Source organism: Giraffa tippelskirchi, chromosome 9, assembly GCF_054371585.1.
Source record: "Giraffa tippelskirchi isolate mGirTip1 chromosome 9, T2T-mGirTip1v1.2.pri, whole genome shotgun sequence".
Lineage (NCBI taxonomy): Eukaryota > Metazoa > Chordata > Mammalia > Artiodactyla > Giraffidae > Giraffa > Giraffa tippelskirchi.
The window spans coordinates 47,904,394-47,924,068 of NC_137283.1; the positions used below are offsets into that span (position 1 = coordinate 47,904,394).

A 19,675-nucleotide genomic window follows, 5' to 3' on the forward strand; every position below is an offset into this window, starting at 1 on the left:
AGAGTCCCTTGGACTGCAAGGAGATCCAATCAATCCATCCTAAAGGAGATTGGTCCTGGGTGTTCATTGGAAGGACTGATGTTGAAGCTGAAACTCCAATACTTTGGCCACCTTATGCGAAGAGTTGACTCATTGGAAAAGACCCTAATGCTGCGTAGGATTGGGGGCAGGAAGAGAAGGGGACGACAGAGGATGAGATGGTTGGATTGCATCACTGACTCGATGGACATGGGTTTGGGTAGACTCTGGGAGTTGGTGATAGACAGAAAGCCCTGGCATGCTGCAATTCATGGGGTTGCAAAGAGTCGGACGACTGAGCGACTGAACTGAATTGTGCATCACTTACTCATGACCTACAATTACCTTGTTCCTTTGATAACTCTATAAACACATACATACACATATAGACAATACACTTTCAATATGCCTGGCTCTGTTCTGAGCCTTTTACAAATATTAGGAGGAAGGGTCTTTGTTACCACCATGGGGGCAGAGAGAGGTGAGTAACTGGCCCCAGATCATGCAGCCATTTTCCCAGTCAGGCCGGCCCTGGGCCGTCTCCAGCATCAGACTGTAGGCCCCCACGGGCAGGGCCAGTCTGGGTTCCAGGGCTGACACAGAGCACTGGCTCGGATAATACTTGGGGATTTAATGAACAAATCTATAAAGTGGGGGTAAAGGGAAGAAACCCTCACAACCCATCGTGAGGAGAGAATAAGAAGAAACTGAGGACCCAGGAAGGCTCAAACAATGAGAGACATGACAACCTGGCCCAACTTCCTTCCCGCTGTACTCACCTACCCTCTCTGGTGAACAAGACTTTACCTCCTCTTTTAGGAAGCCCATCCTGACTCCTCCACCCCACAAGCCTATTGCTACAAGTAAGCTTCATTCATGCAAGTACCTGAGGGGTCACTATCCTTCATAAAAGGGGTCCTCAAGCAAGAGCCCCATCTTCCCAGGCATGGAAAAGAGCACAGGGCTAAGTAAGACAGGAGGCCTGGGTTCTACTCCTATTCTCAGTGTGACTTGGGGCTAGTCTTTTGCCTCTCTGTGCCTCTGTTTCCCTGGTGTCAAGATGCAGCACTTGGGCTACACTGGAAGGATGGGAACCACAGAGGGGACCTCTGGTTCCTCAAAGTACCTACTACAGCCCCTTTCCAACATCACTGTGCTCATGGAGCAGCCTCTGAGTCTCCACTGACCCCCATATTCAAACGCCTGAAACTACTGGAGGCCACTCAGTATCCTGGTCCCCAGTCACAGCTGGGAAGAAAAGAAGATAGGGTGTCCAACAGACCCGCACCTTTGCCTCACTCCCACCTTATGCCCCCGACCCCCCCAGAGGTACACCAGAGCTGGGAGGGTCTGTGATGTCTCCTGAGTCGTTCCATGGCTCCAGCTAGTGCCCAACAGGCTCCCCTGCACACCTGTGGGACGGAACCTTGGCTTCTTCCTCTGGGATGCCTCCCAGCTGTGCTGGAGGTGTGGCCCCCCACTGATGCCAGGTAAGTACCGAATTTGAGATGACACTTCCTTGATCAAATGACAATGCTCTAGTTATAGACTCTGATGAAGTGGTTTCTACCTCTCCCTTCTCCCCTAACTCTCCTTTGCCATTTCTCATCAACCCCTAGAGCCCGCAGCCAGACAGCCAAGATGCTGACCAACCCCACCAGACTGCAGACCCCCTCACAGCTTGAGGGCAGAGGAGCCTGCATTCCAGAGATACAGCTGCCTGTGCCCCTCTGGCTCTCCAGGTGTAATGGAGTCTCAGAATTGGCCAGGCCGCTCCACTACCTCCACACGGGGTCTCTTCTCACCCAAGCACAGGGTTTACAGTGGGTGGAGGGATTCTTGAGTTCAGGAGCTGGGAAAACAACTGAAGCAATTGACTGTTTGGAAAACAACTTACAGTTTACAAAACACTCTTTTCCTTTATCTCATGGGAATGCTCGGTGCCACCCTGTGAGGCAAGCAGGGTGGGAACCAACAGCCCCAGTTTGCAGACTGAGGCAAAGAGGCTCTGGAGGATGAAGTCACTGCCCTGGAGCCACCAGGCTGGAGTAAGGTGAGGCTGGGCCGGAGGAGAGCAGGACTCCACACAGAGCATCCAGACAACCCCTCCCAGAGTGGGGATGAGAGGCCAGGGTGGCCCCAAGTCAGAGAGGTAGTGGCCAAAACTACTGCTTGCAAGACTCGGGAATCTTGCTTCAAAATAAATGTGTGCATAGGGGTATGGCGTGCACATGAGCAGGGGAGTGTGTGTGTATGTAAGTGTGTTCACGTGCCTGGAAACATGGGTACCGGTACACATGAGTACATGCATGTAAGGAGTACATGGGTGTGTATGGGTGTAGGTGGTATGCGTACAAGGAATGTGTGTCAGTGTGTGGGCCATGGTATGTGTGTGTCTCTGGACTCTGTGATATCAACTTTGAAAATAAGGCCCATTGATCTGTCCACTTGGGCTTCCCAAGTGGCTCAGTGCTAAAGAATCTGCCTACCAATGCAGGAAATGTGCGTTCCATTCTTGGATTGGGAAGATCCCCTGGAGAAGGAAATGGCAACCCTTCTAGTATTCTCGCCTGGAAAATCCCATGGACAGAGGAGCCTGGCGGGCTACAGTCCATGAAGTCCCAAAAGAGTTGGACACAATTTAGTGACTAAACAACAACAACAATCTGTCCATTTATTTGTCCAATATTTTCTATTTCTCTGAAGTGTCAAGCAGAGAACTGGGCACAGACAGGTGCCCAAGAAAGACTGGGGTCTTGCTGCCACAACTCAACCTGTGACAGTCTCACCTGGGCAGGTGACCAAGCCTAGACCCTTCTGCTCAGACTTCCTCTCCCACTGAGATCCTATCTCCACTGCAGGACCATCCACCTCATGTTGCCCAGAACTGTGAAAGCACTCTGTCTGCCTTCCTAGAGCATCAGACAGATCTGGGGTGTCTGCAGTGACTCTGTAAGACACAGCCTAGGGACCAGCCCCCGTCACTCTTCTTCAGCCATCTCCCAGCCTAGGAAAGGCTACCTTCCCAGACCCACATGCCCCTTCACATAGCCAGCTCACCCCTGGACAGGCTCTTCTCTAGTAAAAATGTTCACAGTATCGCCCTCTCTCTCTCCCACACACACACGCACACACAGGACGCCCCAAGGCCCCGGGCTGGACAAGGAGCCTCTCCTACCCCACCCCAACCTCCATGCTCCCAGCCAATTAACCTGCAGCCTTGGCCAAGCTGCTGTGGCCTCTGCCGGAACACCCACTCCTTCCGGGGGAAGACAGCTGGTTTATAATCTCTCCCATCAGTGAGACAGCAGCAAATTAAGAAATATGAACTCTGGATTTCAGGACAGCCCACACCCCGAGAGACATCAACCCTACAGCAAACGGAACCTCCCGGAGGCTGGGTATCCACTTCCACTCACTGATCTGTGGGTCAGCAAATTCCCATGATTTCCACTCTCTTGGAATTCCAGCTTTGTTTGGTGCCAGAGGAGAGAGAGGGGAGAGGCAGGAAGGATTGTTGAGTTCCCCCAATACCTTCTCTCCCACGCCGGGGTCTCAGCCCAGCCTCAGGCAGGGGCAGGCTGGAATTCTCAGGAGTGGCAACTCTGGGTTGTTGATTACATCACAACACACACGCTTGGTGTCAAACACTCAGGCGGTGGGTCTGCACAGAATATTATGGGAAAATCAAGGTTTGCAACATTTTTTTTTCCACTGTGGAGAACCCCAATTCTCTACAGAGGGAGGTTACAGGTGAGAAAAAGCACTTTGGACTTACTAAACTCCTTCCTTGGTAAGAGTTTTCAACTCAACCATATCTGAGGTCCCTTCCGGCTCTGAGCTCTGTAACTATTTGGGATTATTTTCTCATGGGGACGTATCTCTAACTTTATGAGACACCACTGGAAGAGCAGGATTCATTTTAGAGCCAGATGTTGAGACCACCTGCCCTGTGCCGCCAGCAGCAAGCATGGCATTCCGGCCCCTGGCCAGCTCATGGGACCCCTGCTGGCTGCTTTGCCTACTTAGAACAGAGGGCATAGCCTCAGATGGGGTAGTATAGACTGACCTCAAGTTCAGGGTTCTAAGCAGGAATTTCCTTCTTAAGGTCTCAGTATCTTCCTTATAAGGACTTCCCAGGGGGCTCAGATGGTAAAGAATCCGCCTGCCTACTTAGGAAATGCAGGTTCCATCTCTGAGTTGTCAAGCACCCCTGGAGGAGGGAATGGCAACCCACTCCAGTATTCTTGCCTGGGAAATCCCATGGACAAAGGAGCCTGGCAGGCTACAGTCTATGGGGTCATAAAAGAGTCAGACACGACTGAGCCACTAAATAACAATAACAATTTTCTTTATAGAGCCAGACTCGTCCCCTCCTCACTGGCTTCATCCTCTCCTTCCCCACAAGGGCACCAGTGCTATTGGAGAGCCGCTGGTCACGTCAAATCTGACTTTTTAGCCACGGTCTCAAATTAGAGCCTCAGACATGTGCCATTACTCTCTCACGCACTCATTTCCCCGGCTTTCGTACCTCATTAAGGGAGCTAATGGAACCGATTTTGCAGCTATGGATGAGTTGGCCCCACGCCAGATGAGACCTCGCTTCATTAAGTTCTGGCTGTATCCTGTCCTTCTCAGCGGCTGAGTTCCAGGGAGGTCGGCTCACATGATACTCCTGACCCCTGATGCCTGGGCCCCATCTGAACGCTGGATGACTGACGGAGTTACATTCCCTTTGCAACTACTGTCCTTCCCTGGTGCTCGGCCAGTGCTGCATTGGCCACGGTGCTTGGTCAGAGACACCACCTCATTCAAGACTCACCATCTGCTGAGGAGAACCAGCATCATCCTTTTCCTGTGGGGAACCCGTGACTCTGAGAGGTGAAGTGACCTGCCCAGAGTCATAGCACTGGGTCGTGAGAGTCAAAACTGGGACCCACAATGAAAGAATAATAGAACTCTTTATCACCAAAACTACAATGTAATAGAAAAACCTGTAATTACTTTTTAAAATCCAGATGCATATCAGAATTATCTTGAAATTTTTTGGAAAAAAAAAACTTGGACCCAGACCCGTTGGCTTCTAGGCAGTGAGGACAATGTGGGCAGCTGCTGTGCTCTTTTTATGCGTAGAGCTCGGCCCCACAACCCTGGGGCTAGACCAGGTTCTGCCATTTACCGATTATTAACAGTGGCGGCGGCTCACAGAGTGCCTCCTGGGTACTAGGCACGTTACACACACCTGAGCTTTTGTCTTTCAACAAGGACACCACTGACCATCATTCTCAATTGAGGAGACAGAGGCTCAGGAAGGTTTTATAGCTTCTCTGGGTCACAAGTGTCACACATGGCCACCTATGAGTCCAGGAGTTCTTTGGGAACCAGGAGTCAACGCTCATGCCCAGGGAGGACTGCCCGTTTTACAGATCTCTTCCTGACCCCTATGAACATTTACTGGCCCTGCCCTGGGGGCAGGCCTGGAGCTGCAGCTGGGAATGCTGCCACAGACTGTCCTCCGGAACCTGGGGGTCTATGGATGAGTTACTGCCAGTTAGGATGCTTGATGAGGATGTAGGCACTAAGGAACTGGGCCTGGATCCTTCTCCTCCCTTTTTCTTTCTTTCCAGATTTAGAACCTGGCAGAGCAGAACCCAGGAACAAGGAGGACCCCCAAAGAGCTGCTCCCAAACCAGGCCAAGGCTGGGGTATCTGATGGCCAGGAATGAGAGGAAAGTGGCTTGACTGGCTTGGAGCCTCCCTAATCACCTGCCACCAGAGTCCTAGGAGGTGGGAATGGCTGGGGCTCTGAGCCCAATGTCTGCCTGGGAAGCTCTGCCAGCAGGAAAGCCAACACACATTTTGAAATTGTCAAATCTCAGGGGGCTTCCTTGGTGGCTCAGTGGTAAAGAATCCATCTGCCAATGCAGAAGACACAGGTTCAAACCCTGACCTAGGAAGATCCCACATACTGTGGAGCAACTAAGCCCATGCATTACAACTACTGAAGCTGTGCACTCTAGAGCGGCTGCTCCGCAACAAAAGACACCACTGCAGTGGGAAGCCTACACATCGCAACTAGAGAATAGCCCCCACACACCACAACTAGAGAAAGCCTGTGCAGCAGTGAAGACCCAGCACAGCCAAAAACAAATAAATAAAACAATTTTTTAAAAGAAAACCTCAAGAACACAAGACTCCTTCAATTTGCTAAATTTTGGTGGCCTCAGTTTGTCTGCCTCCTACCAGCCCCAGAAAACCTAGAAACAAAGGCAGAAGTGCCAGGTCTGGGTGGGGGTTGGGAGAGGGGGAAAATGCTTCTGGAAAGAGGAAGCTAAGCCAGGCTCCCAGGGAGGGAGGGGGAGGGCCAGTGGGAACACAAGTGCTAGTTGGAGCAGATCCAGGTCCCAGGGCCCCAGGCCAGGGACCATGCACTACGAAGGACCAGCTATAGCCACAGGGCTCTGGGTCAGACAGACCTGCATGCCAGATACAGAGGCCAGTTCCATCCGATCCCCCCAATCTGGAAAATGGGGACAACGACAGTACTCATTGAGAACACACAGAGAGCTCAGACAAGCACAGTGCCAAGTGCACACTGAGTAGAAATGGGCTATGAGGTTTGCTTGGCTTCAAGATTCCCCCTGGGTCTTGCTCTGATGTGGTCCCATGCTCTTCACCTCCCTATTCTCCAGAACTGGGGGCAATTCAGGTATAGCCTCTAGAACCCAAGGAGGCCAATCCCCTCCAGTCCAGCAGGTCACAGGAAACAGTCTCAGATCCTGAGAGGGGCAGGACCAGGCTGTGCAGAAGTAGACTAAGAGTCAAAAGTCTATGGTTATTGGGACTTCCCTGGTGGTCCAGTGGTTAAGACTTCGCCTTTCCAATTCAGAAGTATGGTACAGGTTCCATACCTGGTTGCGAAGCTAAGATCCCACATGCCTCGCAGCCAAAACACCAAAGCATAAGCATATTATAACAAATTCAAAAAAGACTTTAAAAATGGTCCATATCAAAAAAAAAAAAAGTCTATGGATACTGTTTTGCTGTGAAAGACTTGGTGAAGAGGGGCAGACCCTCCAGGGTGTGGGAAGATCAGGGCTTATCTCAGGGAAGGGACCCTGGGGCATGGGAACCACAGCTGAGTGCTAGGGACCTAAACCAGGGGACTGACCTGGCCCTCAGCTTCGACAGACTGGAGGTAGGGGCACACTTCCACTCTCCCAGGTGGCAGATACCTTGAAATCCTGGACTCTTTCATGCCTCCATTCAAACAATGTCCCCTTCTGCAGAGTGTGTAGTGACCTTGACCTTAATGACCTGAACCCCAGCTCCTCATCTGTGAAATGGGCCTGCAGTCTCCTCGCCTATTGGCACTGAGGGGAGGGGAGCAGGCAGGTCTGAGACTATGGGCACCTGTTTTATAGGTAGGGAAAGAGGCCCGGAAAGAGCTAGAACCTCCTTCTGCTCCCAGACGTTACACAGTGTGTAAGCAGCAGGATCAGAGCTCCCTCTGCCCCAGGAGGTGACAGACCCCAGCATCCGGCCCACAGCCTTCCCACAGTGGGTGAGGAGAGGCCACACAGGTGCCTTGCGAGCCCCTGAGTGCATACTCAGAGGGTCTGGCTTCTCTTATCGTCTAACTTCTTAAGAGGAAAAGAGGATTTTTCTGTCAAAATCAGCTTCATAACTGGTGAAACGTTAGCCTGGTTCTGTTTCTTCTGTGATAGCATAAAAATAAGACATCTTCATCCTAAGACAGGAAAATTCTTAGCAAATGTGTTTTAGTTTAACCTCAAAAACGCCTTTTCTACCTATGGCTGATTCATGTTGAGGTTTGAGAGAAAACAGCAAATTTCTGTAAAGCAATTCTCTTTCAATAAAAAATAAATTAAAAAAAAAAAAGGGTCTCTTCAATGGTCCCTCCTCATGAAGATACCCCACCTTGGCCACAAAGTCTGTACCCCTAACTGGCCAGGGGTGCCCATAGAGCCCACGCAGGACTGCAGAGGACTGGCAGGTGTGGACTGGGTGACTGAGGCCATGCCCAAGTGACCCCTCCGGAGGCTCCTGGCTGGCCATGCACGTGGTCAGCTCTGGAGAAGGGACCCAGCACACTCGAGCTCTCAGAAGAATGACAGCTGGTCTCTCCCCCGGAGGACGAAGATGACAAAGGAACACAAAGTGGGATGGGGGGGGGGGGCAAGACGGCACCACCCCCAGAGGCGTGGTGCTCTCAGACCCTCAGGAACCTTCCTATTCCACCCCCAGACTGACTCTTCCCGAAGCCAACCTCATATCTGCTCTGCATCTCTCCGGCTTCCCTTGGCTTCATCTGCGTCCCTGCAGCTCCCCACACAGGCCTGGGTGAGCACCAGCAGCCAGGCTCCCCCTCAGGGAGGCAGGGAAACCAGCTGCCCAGGCTTCCAGGCTCGCTTGGCACCTGGCCCCTTTCTCTCTCCTGCTTCAGTTGGGTTAGAAGGCTCCAGGCCTTCGACACCCGACCCCTGGCTTCTGGGACAGGTCTCTGGAGCCACAGCCGTGAGGAAGAAGTAGAAGGGGGAGGAAGGCCCCGCCCTGTGGGGAGAGCCAGGGTGACAGCCTGGCAGCACTGAGGGACACTCCTGCCACGGGAATGGGCTGCGTGACTCACCCTCACTCTCCCAGGCCTTCCAAGGGTAAGGACACACCCCAATACAGGCTCGGCTGACTCAAGGTGTGAACCGAGTCATACAGAGCAGTGGAGAGGGGGTCTTCAAACCTGAGTCATAATCGCCCGGCTCCTGTCCCTAGTAGGACACATACCCGACCGATGGTGTCACCACAGCTGACTGTTCCCCTGGCAACACCACTGCCAGCTGGCCCAGGAGAGGCATCTAGGGGCATCCTCTTCATAGCCTTCTTAGAAGGGGGGCCCTTGAAAAGCAGAGCACCCAGCCCCTTACCTTACTGACAGGCAGACTTACCTGTGACAGGGGCCCCACTCCTGACCCCCACTGACAGGGCACACAGGGAAGGAAGGCTCAGAGCCACAGTCTGGCTGCCAGATAGGCCAGGGTTCCAGGGTTCCTTCGCCTTTCTGAATCTCAATCTCCGTTATTTGTGACAAGGTGGTGATGACAACCCATTCTTAGATTCTGCTGTGTTTGTGTTCAGTATGTTGGAAGCATTCAAAGAGACATGTGGGTGCTCTTACCCTCACCCCCACCTGCTGTGCCCCTGCCTGCCAGAGGGCATGGAGAGCACCGGCCAGGCCCTCGGCCACACCCTGAGAAGGGGGCTTGTGTGGGTTCACAGAACAGCTATGGAATAAAATGTGAGTTCCCTGGGGGCTTCCCTGGTGGCTCAGATGGTGAAGTATCTGCGGGAGACCCAGATTCAATCTCTGGGTCAGGAAGATCTCCTGGAAAAGGGATTGGCTACCCACTCCAGTATTCTTGCCTGGCGAATCCCTCGGAGGCTGAGCCCTTAAGAATAGGGCAGTGAAAGTGGCAGGTCAAGGCTCTGGCCCTTCACACTCCTGAAATAGACTGTGAGCCACACTGAGGTGGGGGTGGGGGCAGGTGCAGGGTGCAGGCTAGAGGGCCAGCGGCTGTGGGGTGCTCAGCCCAGGAGTGCGGGGTGGCACACAGTCTCGCAGGCGGCACCTCCAGTCTCTGAGCCCCTCTGCAGGCTCCTTCAGCCCCTCTCTCCCCAACCTCAGTCCAGGAATCCTGGGGGGTCCCAGTCTTGTACCACTGTCCCAAGCAAAAGGCCCAACCATTGAGCCATAAAAGGAGACCCACCGGCGGAGGCCACAGCCAAGGCTGATTTCCCACACCCCACAGGGGACGCCTCAGGTTATAGGTTTGACTCTACTGCTCCAGCTGCCAAGGTGGCCAGCACCCGGTCAAGGCCAGGAGCAGGAAGAAACACTGAGCAGCAAGGGTGTGGGTAGGGCTCCTCCTTCTTGTCCTACCCGCCCCCTCCCCCCTACTCCGGTCCCTGGGGTTGGGGCAGACTTTCAAGGTGACTAGGATGAGTCCTGAGCACCGGACCAGCCCCCATCTGTCCTCTGCCTGCCCTCAGCCAACACCAAGCCCGAAACCCACAGGACAGAGGGGCAGGGTCTGAGGGGGGGCAACCAAGTGACAGCAGGAGAAACAGAGCTGGGAAAGAAGAAAGGAGAAGGACAAGGAGGCAGAGAAGACAGAAAGGGAGAGCATGACAAAGGGAAAGCAGCAAGCACAAAGCCATAGTCAAAAGAGAAAAGCGATCCTAATCCCAAACTGGCAAAAAAAAAAAAAAAAAAATCAATTTTCTCAGCGTCTCTGACCTGTCCAGTGCTGAAAAGGCCTCCTGAGGCTCCCTGTTCCCCCAAAGGGCCACCTGGTACCCCTGCCCTAAACACACCCCCACAGTTCCCACACAGCAGGATTTTAATCACAATTACACTGGGCCTAATCCAGTTAGTTCCCAAAGGGCGGAGGGTGGGGAGGGGATTCTTTCACACCATTCTTTCCAACCCTGGAAGCGGCTGGCTGACCCAAGTGCAGGGTGAACCCAAGTGAGTCCTCACGAAGGCCAAGAATGTGCCGCTAAGAAATGCACCATAAAGAAGGCTGAGCACCAAAGAATCGATGCTTTTGAACAGTGGTGTTGGAGAAGACTCTTAAGAGTCCCTTGGACTGCAAGGAGATCAAAGCAGTTAATGCTAAAGGAAATCAACTTTGAATATTCATTGGAAGGACTGATGCTGAAGCTCCAATACTTTGCCCACCACATGCAAAGAGCCAACCCATTGAAAAAGACCCTGATGCTGAGAAACACTGAAGGCAGGAGGAGAAGGGGGTGACAGAGGAGGAGATGGTTGGATGACATCACTGACTCAATGGACATGAGTCTGAGCAAACTCCAGGAGATGGTAAAGGACAGGGAAGCCTGGCGTGCTGCAGTCCATGGGGCCGCAAAGAGTCGGACATGACTGAGTGACTGAACAACAACAACAAAGAAATGCACCCAGGCCGCCTCAAATGAGAGCCCTGCGCCTACAGGCTCTTGCTGTCTCACGGCAGGATCCTGGGGATGTTAGCCACCAAGACCAACTTCTGCTTCCCACCACATATTCAAACCCCTTGCCACAAAGACAACTGTTTTACAAAAAATTCCCAAACTGCCTTTTTCCAAGGTTGCTCGGGAAGAAGGCAGAAGGAAGCCCAGAGCCCGGTCCTCTCTCAAGCCCAGGCAGCCTCTCATGTGGAGCCACACAAGGCCCCAAAGAAGTGGGAGGGAGGGTAGCAAAGTTCTCCTGAGAAAAGGTGGGAGCCTGCAGGAGCTGACTAGGGCTGTGGTCTCCCTACCCCTAGAGCAGCACACCCACCCATCCAGGTAGGGCCTGGAACCCACTTTTACAGCACAGGTGTGCTGGCAAGGCGCCTCACCCAGAGACAACTGCTGTCCTCAGTTCTTGCTTGGTGGCCATCACCTTTGGACACATGGCAGCCAGCTGCCAGGCTGGGACCAGATGAGGTCGGGGGCCTGCAGAGCCAGACGCTCCACCTGCTGCACGCTCGCAGGGGCCTCCTATGAGGATGTCCCAAGGAGGCCCTGGGAAAGGAAGATGAGGGATCTGAGTAAGAGAGCAACTTCCCCAAGTGCAGACCTGGGGACCAGGCAGACATGTAACAGACCCCTGTTGTCAGGGAGACCAGGCTCTGGGCTGAACAATAGCCCAGGTGACCCAGAAGACCCTACAGCATCCCCGGCAATAGCATTCCACAAGAGTCCTGGTGACACTATGAAAGAAAGTTCTAGGAGAAGGAGGGCGAGTTTCTGCCCACCTAGTGAGGAAGAACACCAAAGACAGACAGATGCCTCAATGCAGGAGACCCAGGTTCAATCCCTGGGTTGAGAAGATTCCCTGGAGAAGGAAGTGGCAACATACTCTAGTACTCTTACCTGGAAAATCCCATGGACAGAGGAGCCTGGTGGACTGCAGTCCATGGAGTTGCAAAGAGTCGGACACAACTGAGCAACTAACACTTTCAATTTCACTTTCTAGTGGGATGACGTATGAATCTGAGTTGTGACAAATGGCAAGGGAGAGCCACTGCTGCCCTTCACCCAATCCTTCAAACCCAACATAACTGCCTCTTCTTCCACAGGGCTCTTTGGTCCCTCCACGGCTCCCCAGAGTTTGTTAGGGCCTGGACACCACTTGCTGAGATGAGCATATCCTACGAGGACACAAGACTGGGAATGGAGAAGCAGTACCCCACAGCAAGTGTTGAGTTGTGCAAACCAGGCATGTTGTCACACACCCACACACACCCTGTGTCCCCCTCTGTCATCCGCATGCTTCTCAGACCAGAGGCCTGCATGAAAGCTGGCAGTCTCTTCCAGGAAACCTCCCCTGGCTGGCCCAGTCCTAACAGTTTCCTCTCGCCCACTCACCAACCTAACTTCCTGCCTGTGGCACCCTGGACTTTGCTGTGCTGGGCTTGTCTGAGACTCACAAGGCTTGAGATGAACCATACACCCTTTCTGAGGCAGTCCCACAGCCAGCACGGTCCTTGTGCGCTGGCTTTGTGGGGCTACTCCCAGGCATAGCATCCTGCACAATGAGGAGAGCTGGACAGATACACACAAACAGCAGCAGGATCACCTGGGGCCCGGTGCAGTCATGGATGACGTTGTTAGCATTCTTCCAGGTGCCGAGTCTTAGAGACCCTCCTGTGTCCCCACAGACTTGCATGAGGCATGAGGCGAATTAGGTGCTAAGACTCTGGGATCAAACTGCCTAGACACATGTCCCAGTCCTGCCACACACCAGCCGGCCATCTTGGGCAAACTGATCACCTCTCTGAGTATCAGTGTCTTCATCCATAAAATGGGAATGAAAAGAGTTAGGTAAGATAACGTGTATTATGCACAGGGACAGGGCCTGGCACACAGAACGCTCCGGAAAACTGTCAGCCATTCCTGGGAATACCAGACCCCACAACACCAAGGCCTGAAGCCTGGAGAGATGGCATCAGTTCCTGGCTGGGGTGGGAAAATGATTCTGAAAGTCCCAGCAGAGGGGATCCTGACAGCAGGCTAGGAGCACAGCTGCTGAAGCTGTGAGCGAGGCCAGCTGGGCAGGGCCAGAAGCATCTCAAAACAATCCCCCTCTGGGACTTTCCTGGTGGCTGAGTGGAAGAGAATCTGCCTGCCAAAGCAGAGGACATGGTTTCAATCCCTGATTGAGGAAGATCCCACATGTCACAGGGCAGCTAAGCCTGTGCACCACAACTATTGAAGCCGCAACTACTGAAGCCTGTGAGCCCTAGAGCCCGTGCTCTGCAACAAGAGAAACCACCGCAATGAGAAGCCTGAGCACCACTAGAGGGTAGTCTCCACCCATCGCAACTGGAGAAAAAGCTCGCATAGGCATGAAGACCCAGCATAGCGAAAAATAAAGAAATAATTTTAAAACTGTCCCCAAATCCCGCTATTTGCGTTTCATAGGGTTTGACACCCTCCCTAGGATCCTCATTTTAAAAAACAAACTGCCCACTTCTGGCAGTTCAGAAGGCTACTTGAGTCTGGTAGTACTTGAGTTACTTAGATTCTTCCCTTTCAGGAGAGGGGTGGCCTGGAGAGATGCGGTAAAACCACTAGTGGGGACTCCATTGTATGAGACGGCCAGCCTTCCACATGCTTCCTAATGTGTCAACTCAGTAAACAAGAGGCCCTGCAGAGGGTGATCTGACCAGTCTGGAGGTGGTAGGTGAAGGGGTGGCAGTTGCTAAATGAGAAAGTACCTGGCCTGCCAGGCAGCCCCACCCAGTCTCAAATCCAGCTCCACAGCACCAGCTCCAACAGGCCGGCCCCACCCATGGAGCAACGCAGGGACCTCCTGGCATGTGGGTTCAACACCCCAAAACTCCACTCCGACAAAGACAGGGCAAGGAGGGCACTGGGAGCCCCAGGGGCTCCTAACATTTTTCAGTGGACCCAGAGCCCAGAGAGCAGGGCTGGGAAAGAAGACTCCCACTGCAGACCCCCTCAAGTTACTCAAGCCTTTGTTTTTTGTTTTCTATGATTTGCTTTTAATTGAAGGATAATTGCTTTATGATATTGTGTTGGTTTCTGCCACACATCAACATGCATCAGCCATAAGTATACATATGTTCCCTCCCTCTTGAACCTCCCTCCCACAAGCCTTTGTTTTCATTTATCTAACTGCCAGTGTCACTTCTGCCTGCCAGGCGGCCAGGGACCACACCTGTACTTGGCAGAAAGTCAGCAGGGGAGACGATTCTGGTCTCGGCTATAATTTCCCATCCCAATCAAGTCATGTGACTTCTGACCACTAACTCCAGGTCCCGATTTTCTTACATGGGTAAGGCTTGAGGGACTGGGTCTCCATGTGGAGGGGTGGCTGTGTCCACTTAGTAGTGAAGATATGGGGTGTCAATGAACCAGTTAGGCCTGGAAGGGATCACAAACAAGAGGTCAGTAGGAGGCAGTCCCCTGCCCCAGATACTTGGCAGGCAGACCTCCAGTTCCTGCTGAAGGGACAGCAGAGGTGCTAAGGGTAGTGTAGGATGACTGCATTGCGGGTGGAAGCTGCCTCGGGAGAGAGTCGCTGAGTGTGAGGGAGGCCAAGACGGATCAGGCCAGGTAGTCAGGGCCTCAGGGAAAGGAGAAGAGGCCCAGCTCCCCAGGAAGGAGAAGCCTGCTTCTCTGGGGCCCCCAAAGAATAGCAACAGCTACAGGGACACTGACCACAGCTCTTCCTGTTTTATGAGTGCCTGCTGTGTTCCAGGCTTCATGCCAAGCACTATCTGCCACTTTGAGCAACAGAGCCAGGAAGACAGGCACGGAGAGAGGGCAGGACACTAGGCCTGGCCCACAAATGGCAGAGATGGCCTGGACAAAGCCAGATTACAAGACAAGGAGAGGTCTGCCTGGGAAGGGATGTAGGTCCAGGGAAGCAGAAAGGCCAGAGCCCAGGGCCTCTGCTTAGGCTGACCGAGGGCAATTGGGGAGATGGCTAGGCAGAAGCAGAGAGAGGGCTGAGACCCAACTCAGGGACTGACTGAGCTCCTGGGGCCCAAGACAGGCCATGTGCTGAGGTCTCCTGGTCCTGGCCCTCCTGTGCAGGGGCAGAGGCTATAAACAGAAAGGTGCCACCACCTCGCTAGAGCCATCACTCATAGTATAGGTACGACGTGCTAGAGGTTGTGGTCATCCCATCTTGGAAGCAGGAGAGGACCTGCCTAGTTGGGTGGGGACTTGGCCACTGGAGTGGGGTGAGGGTTGCCAAGAACAGGAAGGTGCTGGGGTGGGGGCCTCATCAAATCCATGTGCCCCTTGCGGGCCAACCTAGCACCAAATTCTGAAGGCCCCAAGCTAACATCTCTAACCATGCTCACCCAAAAAAGCCTAAAGGGGAACAGTAGGGGAATCTGTTCTGGGTCTGACCCCTTTCCAGTCCACAACAAGGAGCACTGAGGCCCTGGATTCAAGAGGAGGTGCTCTGAAAGTTGTTGCAGTCAGAAGTTCCCCCAAGTCACTTATCAGACACAGCACCTGCAGTAAAAGGCTTAGAGCCAGTCCTGCTTAAGCCAGTGCTGCCTGGGCCCACAAACTCCAGCCTCCCACTCCATCCCTGTCTCACTCACAGCCTCTGGAGTACCACACAGGGTGGTCGGAGCTCAGCCCTGGTTCACAGGGCCAAAATCTTGGTATTAAGAAGAGGCCTCAGATGGTCCCTTGCCCACCCAGGCTGCACCCTGACCCAAGCAGGAGTGAAAGGGCCAAGATGGTGCTGAAGGAGAGAATGAAGATTGTCACTGCTCACTTCCTTAGCTCCATTTCCCCTCAGAAGAGCCACCCTTTTCCCGAAGGACTCAGAGAACCCCCTGCCAGGGGCTTCAGAAGGGCCTCCCAACCCCACTCCACTGCTGGGTTTGTAAGCAAAGAAGCTGTGCCTGAGATCCAGCCTCACCAGCCCAGCCCTGAGATCTTCCAGACCCATCCTCATGATCCCCTCCAAGACCACCCTGGGGAGATGACCTCCTCTATCACTCCTGGTGCCACTGGGAAAGACACAAGGAGCTGGGCCCAGGTTCCTGCTCAGATACTTGCAGACTCTGTGCCCTAAGCAAGTCCTGCGGCCTCTCCAGGCCTGTGTCAGGCCTTGTACCACTTACTCTACATGCATGATTCCATTCCAAGCTCACATCAACTCCTTATCTTAACAACCCTTGAGCAGAGGAACCTGATTTTTGAGAGTCCAAGATCTAGTCCAAGGTCACAGAGCTGGCAAATGCAGGCCAAAGATCAGAGCTACAACTGCAGGACTCTGGGCTCGGGCTCATAATTGCAACGTCTGTAAAATGAGAAGATCCTCAGCTGTATTCTAACCGCCAGGAGCCACTCTCCTTGCCATGCTCTACCTATCCAAGGGGTCGCTGGCAGAGGCTGCAACTAAGTGAAGTTCCCAGCGAGGACAGAGTCAAGGGATTCGAGGTATGGGGCACGGTCCTGGGCCCAAAACTGTATGACCTAAGCCAGAACTACATAGCTCAGTCAGCCACTCTCAAGACTCCCAGGACTCCAGCTGTATCAGTAAGGTCTTAACCAGGCCCACAGAGAGGCTATGGTATGACATGGCTAGATGGCTGGCCCGCCCTCTGCCCAGGAAACAGGGTGGGTCAGGTTGGAGGCAGGGCCTGTCCCTTTCAACACGGGTCTGGTTGACTCATCTGGAGCCCATGAGTAGCTTCCTGCCCACAGGGGCAATGGTGTCAGGCTTGCCCACAAGTCAGCCCTGGGAGACTGTCACCACTCCAGCCTAGGCAGGCAGGGGCCTCAGGAGCATTAGCCCCACCCCAAGCTTTTGTGGGGACTCAGCCTCAGGCAGAAAGTAAGTGAAACTCATTCCAATTAGAAGAGTTTCTCATAGAAGGAGCAGCCAAGCTGAATGCAGGTCCCCCTTGGCCCAAACTCACAGGCCCAGCCAGAAACTCAGAGTCAGGAGTTACTCCCTCCTTGCTTCCGGGTACAGCAGGCTCTACCCACAGCTGACTACACCCCTTGCTCCCTGGGACATTCTGAGCTTAGCTAAGCTAAGCCTCAGTTTCCCCATCTGTGAAGCAGGAGGGACCAGGAGCCCAACCTTACACACGAGTAAGAGGAGGAAACGGTAATGCTTAGCCTAAGAAGCTGAACAGAGGCCCTAGGCATAGCCCTATCCACAGGTCTCTGCTGTTGGGCCCCTGCTGCCACCGCCGCCCATGCAGGAGCGCGGGGTCACTGACCTTCAGGGCACACTTCTGCCCAGTGCGCCGGTGGAAGCACTCCAGCACCTTGCCGTTCACACCCAAGCCCAGCACCTGCTTGGACAACTGGTAGTCATCGGTCACTGCGTACTTCTTGGGCTCCCGCCGCCCCCCGAGGGCGGGAGCGCCGGCGGAACAAGGTCCGCAGGGTGCACCTGACGGAGGCGCAGGGCCCCCCTGCTCCTCTGCTGTATCCACGTCCATGGCCCCGCGGGGCGCTCAGAGGCGGCCCCAGCCTGGCGCGTCCAGGGCCACCTGGGAAAGAGATGAAGAGTGAGTTCCGCTCAAACTCCTTCAATACTCCAGCCACGGACGCCCTGAGCCAGAGTGGGCTTCGGGCTTGGGACAGGGCTGGGAATGAAGAACGAGTTGCTGGAGAGGACGGACCCGCCGCAGGGGGCGGTGGTCACGCAAGCCGGGCACCAGGCGAGTCCTGCCCGGCCACCAGTCAAGGAGGGAAAGCGCCGCGAGGTCCCGGGACTGGGAGGTGGAGGGGGCCCTGTGACGGCGTACCTGGCGAGGGCGGACCTGACGGCAGCTCACGGTGCTGTGGTTGCCGGTAAGAGGTGGGGACGGGGGTCGCCAGAGGCCGCGGCCCTGAGCGCCCAGAGCCGAGAGTCGCGCCGCCGCCCGCCCACGTGACCGCTCCCCTCCCCCGCGCGTCCCCGACTACAAGCCGGGCTGGGTCAGCCTTAAAGGGCCAGGCTGGCCCAGGCAGGACGGGGCGGGGCCGGACCCGCCTAGAACGGCGGCAGAAATAGGGGCGTGGCTTCTCGAGGGGGCGGAAACCTCCGAGGCTCCGCCAGCCGCCGGGGAAACCCAGCGCTAGAGCAGCCGGGTACAGGGTGGGCTGTGCGAGCAGCCAGTTGTATAAGCCACCAAGGAACTGGCACAGGAAATCTTCTCTTGGAGCCCCAGGTAGCCCCTGGAATCGGGTGTTTTCTCTGCAAGCTCCCGAAAAGCCCCCCAGTACAACGTGTAAGGTTTGCAACTTAGTGGTGGCCCACTGCCAGTCTGTCTAAAGTCTTAATTTTTGTCAACAGGGCGAATGAAATGAAATTTTGTTGAGATTCGCGTCTCTCTGGTTCCTGGTTGCTCTTGGGATCTTTCTAGCACTGGCATCTCTCCCCTTCTGTTCCTCTCTTGTTCATATTACCTTGAAAAACAGCATCCTAAGACTAGAAATCCTAAATTCCCTTTTGGTCATATCCATCAACTTTTCACCTTATGGCTTGAGCTTTTGGCATCCCGTTTAAAAAGTCTCCTCCTTCCACCCTAGCGCCAGATATTCTTTATTAGCTAAGTGAGTTTCCCTTCCACTCTGAGCCCATCTTAGATTGTGTGCTTAGTCGCTCAATTGTGCCCAACTCTTTGAGACCCCATGGACTGCAGCCTGCCAGGCTCCTCCTGTCCATGGGGATTCTCCAGGCAAGAATACTGGAGTGAGTTGCCATGCCCTCCTCCAGGGAATCTTCCCAGCCCAGGGATCAAACCCCGGTCTCCCGCAATACAGGTGGATTCTTTACTGTCTGAGCCACCAGGGAAGCCCTCATCTTAGATTATCTTACATATTTTTTGAACTCGTTTTCCCATCACAGACTGTTAACTCTTATTTCACAAATAAGGAAACTGAGGGCTCTCACCCCACAACCCAGAAGGAGGTGGCTCACTTGGAACAGGGAAGGTCGGACTGAAGTGGGGCAGGATCTCTGTATGGGCCTCTGCTGCCATCTACAGGCCACCAGCGGGACCTGTCCCCCCGTGCCCTCTGTCCCACCCGAAAGTATCTCCTCTGCATAGCCAAGTATCCAAAGGTATCTTCCGGCCTGCATCTTTTAATTTCATGTCTGCAATCACCGTCTGCAGTGATTTTGGAGCCCAAGAAAATAAAATCTGCCACTGTTTCTATTTTTCCCCCATCTATCTGCCAAGAAGCGATGGGACCAGATATCGTTGTTCTTAGTTTTTCGAATGTTGAGTTTAAAACCAGCTTTTTAATCATTACTACAAACAAGGCTGGTGGAGGTGATGGGATTCCAGTTGAGCTATTTCAAATTCTAAAATATGATGCTGTTTAAAGTGCTGCACTCAATATGTCAGCAAATTTAGAAAACTCAGCTGCGGCCACAAGACTGGAAAAAGTCAGTTTTAATTCCAATCCCAAAGAAAGGCAATGCTAGAGAATGTTCAAACTACTGGACAATTGCACTCGTTTCACATGCTAGAAAGGTTATGCTCAAAATCCTTCAAGCTAGGCTTCAGCAGTATGTGAACTGAGAACTTCCAGATGTACAACCTGGGTTTAGAAAAGGCAGAGGAACCAGACATCAAACTGCCAACATTCATCG

General features: G+C 53.6%; 1 protein-coding gene across 1 annotated transcript in view; it reads right to left on the bottom strand.

Annotated features, from left to right (window-relative positions):
* MAPKAPK3 (MAPK activated protein kinase 3) overlaps positions 1 to 17,994 on the bottom strand; it is a 31,503-nt gene extending 13,509 nt beyond the window's left edge. The window contains exons 1-2 of the mRNA XM_081525335.1: positions 17,841 to 17,994; positions 17,307 to 17,582 (exon numbers count right to left, since the gene is read on the bottom strand). Coding sequence (XP_081381461.1) covers positions 17,307 to 17,531 — 225 coding nt within the window. The 5' untranslated portion in view covers positions 17,532 to 17,582; positions 17,841 to 17,994. The remainder of the gene's footprint in view (positions 1 to 17,306; positions 17,583 to 17,840) is intronic.
* Positions 17,995 to 19,675: the final 1,681 nt, after the last annotated feature.